This window comes from Calidris pugnax, unplaced genomic scaffold (assembly GCF_001431845.1).
Source record: "Calidris pugnax isolate Ruff unplaced genomic scaffold, ASM143184v1 scaffold103, whole genome shotgun sequence".
In the NCBI taxonomy this organism is placed as follows: Eukaryota; Metazoa; Chordata; class Aves; order Charadriiformes; family Scolopacidae; genus Calidris; species Calidris pugnax.
Window position 1 is genome coordinate 4376669 of NW_015090990.1, and position 11027 is coordinate 4387695.

Genomic DNA, 11027 nt, shown 5'->3' on the forward strand with positions numbered 1-11027 from the left:
ATTCATATCAGGGTGAAGAGCAAAATTAATATGCTAACTTGTAATCAATATTTTCATCTTTTACTTCAAGGTGAAAAGTAAGAAAATTGTTCCAGATAAGCCTGAATTATCTCTAGGGATCTCCGGTATTTCACCTATGCCTGAAAGGTAAATACTTTTGCAGCATTTTTAAAATTTGCTTTTAATTGTCTTTTCTGCTATTAAATAAGACCACATATTTGCCTTTTTTCTAAACAGTACCTTAAAAAAATGGATGGGGCATGGGGAGAGCATCACAGGTCAAAGAGCTGGTGTGGGAAGGTAATAAAGCCGGCAACTACATGGAATTATAGCTGGGGCTTTGCAAGTATGTAAGCAGCAGTTGGGAGGAAGGAAAATAGCCACTTCGTTCAGCGGGAGGTTAAACTCTGCAGGAAACAGCAGTGGATGTTAATGCTGGGGTTTGGATAAGCATTAACTCCCTTGCATTAACTCTCTTCAGAAGAGGAATGTACAACCATAATGGATTAATTGATGGCAGCACAGCAGAGGAGCCTGCTGCGCTGCCAGGAGGAGGTCTGATAGTCAGCTTGAAGAAATAATTCTTGGCCTGATTCATCCTAAATAAGAGAGTTTGAAACCAGGTTTATCTGTTCACTGAAACCAGCCAGCCCTTGCTATGACCAAGGGACCAAAAGCAGTATTTTTGTTATGCAAGTATTCCCTCTTCTGCCAGTGTTTTGGGAAAAATATTGACCAAAGTCTTAGGTTTGCATTTTTCACAGGATAGGCATTAATACCAGTTGTAACAATTTTGCTGGGATCACGTAGAAGATTCTCTAGGACAGTATTAGGGAAAAGTATCATAAACTAACTGTCTTCTTATACTGTTGCCGACACATCTGCTTTTGGCCACTCTCAGACATACGTTGGGTGAACTGTGAGGATCTTTAATCTGACTCACTACTGCTTTATGATAAGAAAGAGAGGAAATAAGACCGGGATGTGATGTGATAAAGACTTTTTTTGTCTTTACTGATTTATATCTAAAAAATGAAAAACCTTTACCTGTCTTCTGTCTCCCTCCTCTCAAATAGCTCCCTTACTTTACTGTTTTCTTGGAAAGAGGTATGTGGCTGGTAAGATTACTGGTAATCTTACACTGGTAAGATTATAGTATCACAAATGTCTAGCATACTAAGATTGATTTATCTAATGATATATGCATTTAAGCTCCAATTAGAAACTTGAGTCTTTTTTAATTTCATAATTATCAAAACACCTGAAAAATGGTCAGGATGTAAGTGTTAACAGTAGCAAGTTTAACTTCTGTAGATTTTTTTTTCAAGTGAGATACAAATAGACATCTTCCAAAAAGAGAAGCACAGCAGAAGTAGGAACACAGCTCGTGACACTCCTGATTGCTATATGAATACGTAACAAAAAGGAAAACAATTCACTGGATTAAAGAAAAATCCCTTTTGAGCTCTTTTGATACAAAGATGCAAAAGAGAACACAAATCCATTTTGTCACCAACTTAATTTTTTCATCCTTGAAGTTTGTTTTATAAAATCCGTGATATTGTGCTTAGAAATATAAATTCCTCAGTAAGTTTACTAAAATTTCACAATGGAATTTTATGGATGCATCAGTAACTGAGTAATATAGTGCCTTTGGGCAAATAAAACTCATACCAGCATGAAGAACTATTTTTACCATTCTTAGTGCAGATAACTAAATATCAGATGTATGATACTCTGAAAAAGATATAATATAAAAAGGCCTTCAAAATAAAAGGAAAAGTAATGTGATACTGTCTAAAACAGAGAGAGAATGAATTCATGAGCCCCTCTCCAAAATGTCAGGTATACAGAGAAGGAAGAAGTAACAAATGCTTGTGTGTTCCTTCTCCTGCAAAATCTGAAGCGCACAGAAAACAATGGAGAACAATTAATGTTCACAGCAGCAGCATCTTATTTTCTGTACAATGAGATAGAAACAGTACCCTTGTGAAAGATAAGCTCTTCCACAAAATATCTGAGGGAACTGAAAGAAATGTAAAGGCCAGATTTTTGGGGGAGTTCCTTGCAGAGTCAAGCCCTAAGCTCAAAGGTAGGTGTGTATGCTATGACTAAACAGCTCTTTGACAACATTTTCTTTTCCATTTTCTGCTTGCTTTTACTGAGAAGAATAAAAATATGTATACATGTAAAATTATCCAAGAAAAGTAGCTCACACTATTGTTTTTCTCTGGTTTGTGGGTGTGACTAGATTAAAGGTCACAACTAGCTGAATTGGTTGACTTTAATTTACAATTTTGATCTTCCAGGGAGAATCTGGAGACTATTTTCCAGGACATGAAAGAAGAGTGTCATCGAATCTGTATGCTAGCCAGAGAACAAACAGACCAACTGAGTAAATTTAAGATAAAGCCAGAACCTGAAACTGGTAATATCATACTTAAGCTCTTATTGTGATTCAGCTGTTTGAAAGCTTTGCTTTATATTTGAAAATACTGTAAATTACACATACATAGAAGTACTTCCACTGTTTACCATCTGCCTTTTTCAAGTCTGTTCACATGGTGCTCAGTATTTCACCAAGAAAAAGCACCGCCAGTTTTGGCATTCTATGACGAATGCTCCAAATCACATGCTATAAAAGCCAGTCATCACATCAATGGCTCTTGTAATTGTTTTGTCCCTTGGAGTGAGAGGCAGGCACTTACTACATGTGATATCCCATCATACTGTGTGAATGACAGCACTTGCTTGCTTTTAATTTAGCTGTCAGTTCAAAAGATGTCTGTTAGGAATGTCTCTAGCCCCATATCTGTTAGAGGAAAACTGCTGGACTGAGGAGAGTCACAGGACTTCTTTTCTAGACTTCCTTGTGCAGGCTTCTGAATACCATTTTGTTATATGAGACAAGAGCTTAATCCAGCAGTTCCTGAAAACAAAAGAAGGGCTTGATTTTTGATGCAACTGGAAGAGATCCTGAATGTCCACTTCTGCTAATGCTTACATTTAAAATCATGTAAGCTACTATGGGTATTCCCTATTAGCTTTTCTTATTAGTAGGATCAGACTCTTAAGTGATTTCAAAAAAGACGTGCCAGACTTAAACAGTTGAAGCAGAAGATGCTGATTTCAGGACTTGCTTCTAATTTAGGTTATACCGTTACCAAAGTTTTGTTACACGAAGCGCTAATGTCTAGCTTGTGTCTTCAAATCACTATGTCTGATTGTTATATTCTGATTGTACAATACTAAACGTTATTGTTTGGGGGTTGGAATTTTGAGGGATGAGTCCTTGGTGACTTATTTCAGAATGGATTTGTTTTCCTTAAATGAGTGTCTAACTCAACTGTGTGAAAAGCTATACATGATATAGATTTAATCTGCTTGATTTCTGTGGCCCACATTACCACAATATCTGAGTGAAGTCAGCAGGCTGCTGTACAGTAAACGTGTACTGATGTTATTCTCTCACCTTATTAGGAGTAATCATATAGATTATTACTATTTTTGTTCATAATATGCCAAAAATTGAGGGAAAAGTCTCAAAACAAAGGGGAAATAAGCTCCCACTTATGAGTAGTTATTCAGTTTAAATACTTACCTAATTTGGAAACCAATGTGAGTTTGGTACCTGAATACATTCTAAAATTGTGTTCATGGTGCCTAGCATGTTCTTGGCACCGTGTGAAATGGTGTTGGTTCCAGCTTCTATTTCTGCCAGAAAACTTCCGTAAATATATGCAAGTATGTGTTAAGAGTATGGGACAACATAATTTTCAATAAAATGATAGGTTTCTAGCCATAAATCAAAGAGAAATAGAACTGTTAGAACAGAATTACTTGCTTTTAGTTTGGTTCTGATAATTTTTGTGTCAGAGCTAATGTTTGTGAAAGAGAACTACGCCTCAAACTGATTTCAAAGAGAAAAAAATAAAGGTTAAAAAGCCAAGAAGGAAGATCAAAAACCTCTCGGGGAAAATACCCCAATGCCTCACCTTTAATAGTTATACTTCAGTGGACTATTTAATGTTTTCTTCATTCTTTTTTCACAGAAATACAGTTTTCCATGCCGATACAGTGTACTGATAAAACTGATGAACAAGCAGAAGAGCTTTTTAAGCCTCGGGTTATAAAGGATATAAATAGAGGTGCATCATGCATCACATCTATCACACCAAGAGGAGTGGGCCAAGATGAGGACAACAACTCTGTAGAATCACTTTCTAAATTTAATGTCAAGTTTCCACCTACAGACAATGACTCTGCTTTCTTGCAGAGCACTCAGGAAAAACCAACAGTTCCTTGTACTGGTATAGCTGAAAACATGCTTCAAGATCAGAATTTTAACCTGGAGCACAGAGACCGTGCTGTTAACCTCAGTAAATTGGAACCTAACTCATTTGAAGCTCATGGAGTTGATCTCATGACCTCAGCTTTACAAAGCTTAACTACTGTTGACAAAACAACCCCCCCAAATCATGCAAACATGCCCATAGAAAATACCCATGACAAAACATGTTTGAAAACAACAGACACTGGTTTCACATTTGTACCTAAGCACACAAACCAGGGTGTACCTGAAGTAATTTTTTCTTCTTTAGAAGCTGCTGGGACAACCATCAGAGGTCCTCATCAGGTATCTTTCTATAAATACTGTACATTTCAAAAAATTATAATGATTCGAACAACCACTTTGCAAAGATCTTTGAGACAGAATTAATATCCTCTATGAGGTCTGTCTGTTTTTAAGACAACCTCTCCTGTCAGTTCTTCTTCCTGATCCTGAAGTACGTATACAAGGCACTTTTCCAGTGAAAGGGCAGGAATTCAAGCAGATGTAAGCACTGGATATGCTTGCACAAATTTCAGTTCATTTAGATATTAATTGCTTCTATATCTATTTCAAAGCTGTCATTAATTGTACATTGCCCTCTAGATTGCTTCCTTTCTACCCTTGATCTCAGCTGAATAGGGCACATAATTGTTTTAATTGTTTTTAATGTACAGCAGAGAATATGACAAATGGACTAATTAAAAAGCTGAACAGATAAATACTTCACTGTGGGAAAATGTTCTACTTTTTATCTCGATCTGAAGTATAAAGAGTACCTTATTCCTCTCCTCTAAAAAGACGTAGTTTTTTTTTTCAGAGTTTAAGTAGTCAAGGAGGAAAGCATATTTATTTTTTCAAAAGAAGGGAAGTTCACTAAAATATTTTATTTTAGGTTTATGGAGGTACTTTGTGCTTGACTTTCAGTTATAGCCACCCGAAGTCCACGGGAGCTTCTGAAAGCAAGGCCCAGTTGCTGTAATGCAGAAAAACATTTCAGCAGGTTCTGACAATCACGTCTCTGAATACGTTGTTTCTTTGGTGTAACATCCTATCTCAACTGAAATTGCTGGCAAAATTATGGACCTTTATGGACTGATTTTTTTACACTACTGTGGTTTTTCTCACACCTTGTGAGAGGACAGCTTTTCAAGAATAAGCAAATAGTGATATTTAGGATTTCTGTGAGGGTTTATTTGTCATATTGTTATTATTTAGATTGATGTGGTTTTGTGTACTTTGCTAATAACAAGGTACATGCAGCAAAACAGCTTTACCTCTCAATTTCACCACTGCATAACATGCAAACTAGCATTTGGAAAGCATTTGTAGGACGTGATAGCTTTGATGTTTACTTCTCCTAAAACATATCCAGTCTAGTTTAATTTTCTACTGCAAATTAGTTTTGGATGAAAACTTTGAATAGTAGAAAGTTTGCTGTTCTTCATCATTGTATTTTAAACTATAAGTCTGATTTTTCAAAATGTATTTTAAATATCTATTTGTAATGTAAGATAGCTCAATTCTATACCAACTTAGTAATCACCGCTATTGTGCTCTATTTTTCCTTCGTCTTCAGCTAAAGTTGTGACTGAGTTAAACAAATTAAACCCTTTATTTTAGCACTGGTAGAATTCCTGTGGAGCTGTGAAGCATTCAGTCTATTGCTTGTTACTGTCCTCTTTTTCTGTATTCCCTCTCCAGCTTGTTCTTTTACTAGTTAGTCTGTGTATTCATTTTTCAATAGATGGCACCCTGCATTGTATATTACAGCAAGTGAAACAGCTGGTATGTGATTATAAATTGATAGGAGAGTATGCAGCTTAAAAAAGTAGAAAAGAATTGTGGTTGAATAGCAATAAGCCCTTAGTTTGATCATTGATATTTCTGCAAAATAAGGAGATTCATTTGGAGTCATAGTTTAAAATGTAAATGTTCAACTTTGTGGAGAAAATACAATAATGCTAACAATTGGAGAAAAGAAAGGCAATAGTGAACTGTTCCAGTATTTGTAAGTCATATCTACAATAGTACTGTAGAACATACAGGACTGATTAAAATGTTATATCTGATCCTTAAGCTTGTTTGAAACAAGTCAGTATTACTTCAGGATCCATTAAACATACATCTGTGTATATCAGTATGTTTAAACATCCATCATCTTTATTCAGCTGCCTTCAAAAGATGTTTTTAAGTATTTTTCCCAGTTAATTACTCAGTTTTATTTTCTTCTAACTGATAATTGTGCTAAAGATTTGATTCACAAATAATATATACGTAGATTAAAATACTAATGTTTTTTAAAGGTTACTTGCATACATGCCCTTTCAACTGTATTAACCTTAACAAAATTTATGCACAAACTTGTTCTTAGTATTTTTATCACCATTCTAAGGGGTGGTCACACTACTTACAGTTTCCGTCATCCCTGCCACTGGTGAAGCTCCAATAGGGAGGAATTATATACCTGATTTTTTTTCCTAGTGTAGATAAAACTTTCAAGTATTTACTACATATGTTAACTTATAAAATGGAAAACCCCATAAATGCAATAGATTTGGCAACAGTAAGTTCTTGGAACTGCTCTCAGTTGCTGTAATAAATTTAGCTCTTTCCTTCTATGTAGATACTAAATGTGAAAACTCAGTACTGTTTTCTTAGGATGTAACTTTTTAAAAAAACATGTGACTGAAAAGAGCAGCAGATTAAAATAAACACGGATATTAGTGGACCTAGGATTTTACAGACTACATTTAACTGAGACTTGCTATAGATGCGTGTGTTTATTGGTATTCACAGTTTGAGGGGGTTGTTTCCACAAAAAATATTTCTAAGAACGTTCATGATTTTAAAAGCAAATCAATAGTCTATTGATCTTAACCTGAATATTAATGTTTTTGAAATGGAACATCTGCTTAAATATATCCCTCTTCTGAAAAGCATATTAAGCACATGCTTAACACTCCAAAGAAAGAAATGGAAGTTAAGTGCCTGCCTCAGTGGGTTGCTCCCCATGTCATGCTTGCAAGATTAGAAATCTTACTATGTCTTTTATGGGGTTTTTACAATACTATTTTATCTTTTTTTAAGATGGTACTTTACATTGTAAGATACTAGAAACAAGTAATTCTAAGCACATTTCAGTAGGGATGTTTAAGTGTGTCAGTGTCTAGTAGATTTAATATGCAATTTACACCAGCAACATACAATAAGTAGACTCTTTGAGCTGAAAAAAGTGGTGTGATTGCACTTAATTACTAATTAGTCAATTTAATTATATGGATTGCTGGCCATAATGAAAGACAGTAAATCTGCTATTGCTATCTGATAAGCTAAACACTGTTTAAATAGGGAAGAGACAGGAAATTGACTACAAAAAGTTTAGCTGGTTTAAAAACGAGATTTAACTGCTATGAAAGCCACATTAGTTGTACAGTGAGTTACCACGGAATAAACAATAGATTCTAACTATTTGACATGATGAAATTTGAATTAGAGCTGAAAATTAAAACTCTTGAGTAAGTATCAATAGCAAGAAATTTAAAACTTCTGAAGAAACTACTTTCTAAAGCATTCTCGCATGCCTTTCCATGTGTGAGTGAAGCAAGAGAGAAGAAAACGGAGCCAAAAAAAACTGTAGGGTGCTCTCCTCTTCTAGGTTGCATCCCCACATAAAGCTCCTACCAGCTTGCTGCTATTCTGGCTACTTTGCAGTCACGGCAGTATGCATTTAGTTTTCAATTTACTCAAAACTTAATCATCCTGGCTGTATATGTATTTTATCTCATGTTGTTTATCTATGTATTTTATCTCATGTTGCTAATACTTTAATGAAAGTTATTTTTTAACTTTACTTTGAAAACTGATAAAAGACTTTTTGATTCCTAGTTGGTATGACCCTAAATAATTAATGTACACTCTGACTTAAAGTATCTCTCAGGCTAAAGTCCCTTGAATTCCCACATCAGATAAACAAACTTGCTGGCTTTAAACTAGCGAGCTTAGGGACCACAAGCAGTACAGCTGCTGAACCAAATTTAGCATGGTTTGCAGAATTGCCTGAATGCATGGATAGGTATTCAGATGGTCCCGTTGAGTTTGATGCTGTCATGGCAGCATCATCAGGAATCCCAAAACAGATTATTTGAGACACATTTACACTAAAAGGCAGTCTGAGCAAGTAAGCAACTTAAGACATATGACGTTGCTCTGGTCATCTTACAAGTAAACTGAAAACTAGTTATGCATCAGTAAGAATAGAAATAAAATAAGATTCATATTAACTCTCTACAAGAAACATTTTATTCTAAGGTAAAAATGTGTTTTCTCATTTCTGTTAAATGACTGTTATGTACTATGGCTCCCACAGTAAAATACTGAAATGCAAAGTTAAAGAAAAGCTTTAACATATGAGACTGATACTACAGACTTTTGTTTATAGCAGTATGTATCATTAATAGATAGCAAGGCATTTTAAGTGATTGCAAGGATAGTATGTTTATAGAGCTTTAAAAAATCGAAGTCCTATCTTGCTTTCCTTAAATGAGAACTCTCTAATTAATGTCTCTGACCAGGCAGCTGTAGAGAACACCTAGTTTATAGAGGCAGGTATTTTTTTATATATAAATATAAACCACAGCATAACGTAAACCACAGCAATAATCATTTTCTGTTTCTTTTAGCTCATTTGGCAGCCTCGAGACAATGATTTGCTGGCACAAGCTTATACAGACTCTGAACTGAATCAGGGCGGAATATGTGAATTCTGTCGAGAAGTTTTCCCACCATCTCTAACATCTAAGGAAGATTTTCTTCGGCATCTGAATTCCCACTTTAAAGTACAGTCTTGATGTATGAGAATTCAATGGATCACTGTTTTTGCATACATTTGATTTTTTTTTTATTCAATAGATATGTTAAGAATTTAAGAATTAAGACTTCTTGTAACAAGAACTCATGACTGAAATTGTCATATAAGCACATTTTTAATTGTCCTTTGACAAGGTAAAATGAAACTAAGTCACTCGGTACTGTAATTCACATTACTGCTTGTTATGCTTCAATATTACCTTTGAGAGTGATGTTAAACACCTTTTTTCTTTTCTTTTTTTTTTTTTTTTTTGCAATTAATCATTGCCTGAATAGGTCCAAAGACATGATTTTATTTTTGAATGTAGACTTGCAGGATTAATGCCTTAACCTGGCTGGGGAAACTGGTGTAATGCTAATATCCAGTATCCTCAGTATCCAGTGATGTGATTATGTTTTCCTTGAAGTAAACAGGAAGAGAAGTAGGCTCTCCTTTTTAATTTCTGTTACAAAATTTCCAAATTTCACTTACAATAGTAAACCTCTCAATTCAGATTCTTGTAAAATCATCACAGTAAGTGAATGCCAGGTGTGCCAAAATGAGGATAGGCCTGTTCACTAGTAAGATAAATAAATGGTTGACTTTCCCAGATGAATTGTTTACTAGAGAGAGTAATCAAACACAGCCCATAAATTACTTCTGCCAAAATGTAACAGCAGCAGTTTCGTGGATATCCGTTACATGTTATAAAAAAAATAAGGATTTTCTTCATGTACCTTTCTAGCATTAATAATTAGTTAAAAATGCTTTCATGGAAAAGGTTATATTAGTATGAAGGACAGAGTGAGAAAAGGTTAAGCTTTCCCTAAAACTAATAATAACAAAGATTATTTCCCTTTCCTTCTGGTCTGCTATGAAGGATTGCTCAAGTCTGTTACAGCTTAGAAATGAAAGGGGAAAGCCTAATCACCGAGATCTCAGTGACTTAATCTTTAACCTGAATATGCTTAGTGGCTTTCTCAATGCAATTTAAATTTGTGTTTAGTTGAAACATTGCATTCTGATAAGGTTTGCACATTTTCTGGATTTTCTGGGATCAAATTAAAAGGTGGGGGGGGAGTTTACTAAGTAATTTAAATTAATGGTAAAGGGTGACTTGGAGCTTTTTGCATTTGAACTGAATATAGGTTTTAGTCCTGATATTTGATAATTAGCATTAATATTTTTATAGCAGCAAAGCACAACAGTTTCTCTTTTCAAAGATTTGTTTGCAGGTGACCAATTTCTGGAAGAATTAACACCTGCATAATTTTTAGAAATGGATTTTCCTGCAATTATTTCCTCTATTTTAAACATCTCATGTTTGTGACTGGCTGTCAACAGAGTGTACTGTAATAAACAGCAGTGTACAGTGCGTGTGTGCTGCGTGACCTGGAGAAAGAGCATGTTGCCATGGGCATCTCAAAGGCCCGGCAGGTGCCCAGCGCTGCGGAGGGTCGGTGCATCCCTGGGTTCGCCGTGCGAAGGACCTCCCCGGAGAGCACGGCTGGGGGTGGTTCCTGGGAGAGACACAAGTTCCAGGATTGGGAGGAGAGAAAGGGATTCGCACATCTCCAGCCAGCCCGACACAAAACCGGTTTGCCTTCTCAACCGTTAAATTTGAGCTCAGGAGCTCACGTTATTAAGAGCTGATCAAACTGCGAATCACCTTCAAAGAAAATTAAGTAATCTGTTCGTGTGTGTCCCGTCCCCACCATGCACGGACGCGTTTTCCACATGAGCTCTTCTGCTGGCAGGGAAGGGAGGGGAAGGGCAGGACAGGACGGGGAGCCCTGCACCGAGCCCCCGAGCCGGCCTGGGTTCTGGAGCCAGGCTGTCCGGCCTCCA

At 35.9% G+C, this 11027-nt stretch overlaps 1 protein-coding gene across 1 annotated transcript in view; it reads left to right on the forward strand.

The window, feature by feature from the left end:
- TANK (TRAF family member associated NFKB activator) overlaps positions 1–10554 on the forward strand; it is a 28466-nt gene extending 17912 nt beyond the window's left edge. Inside the window, exons 7-10 of the mRNA XM_014954689.1 lie at positions 71–147; positions 2310–2428; positions 4053–4636; positions 9013–10554. Coding sequence (XP_014810175.1) covers positions 71–147; positions 2310–2428; positions 4053–4636; positions 9013–9180 — 948 coding nt within the window. The 3' untranslated portion in view covers positions 9181–10554. The remainder of the gene's footprint in view (positions 1–70; positions 148–2309; positions 2429–4052; positions 4637–9012) is intronic.
- The last annotated feature ends 473 nt before the right edge of the window (positions 10555–11027 follow it).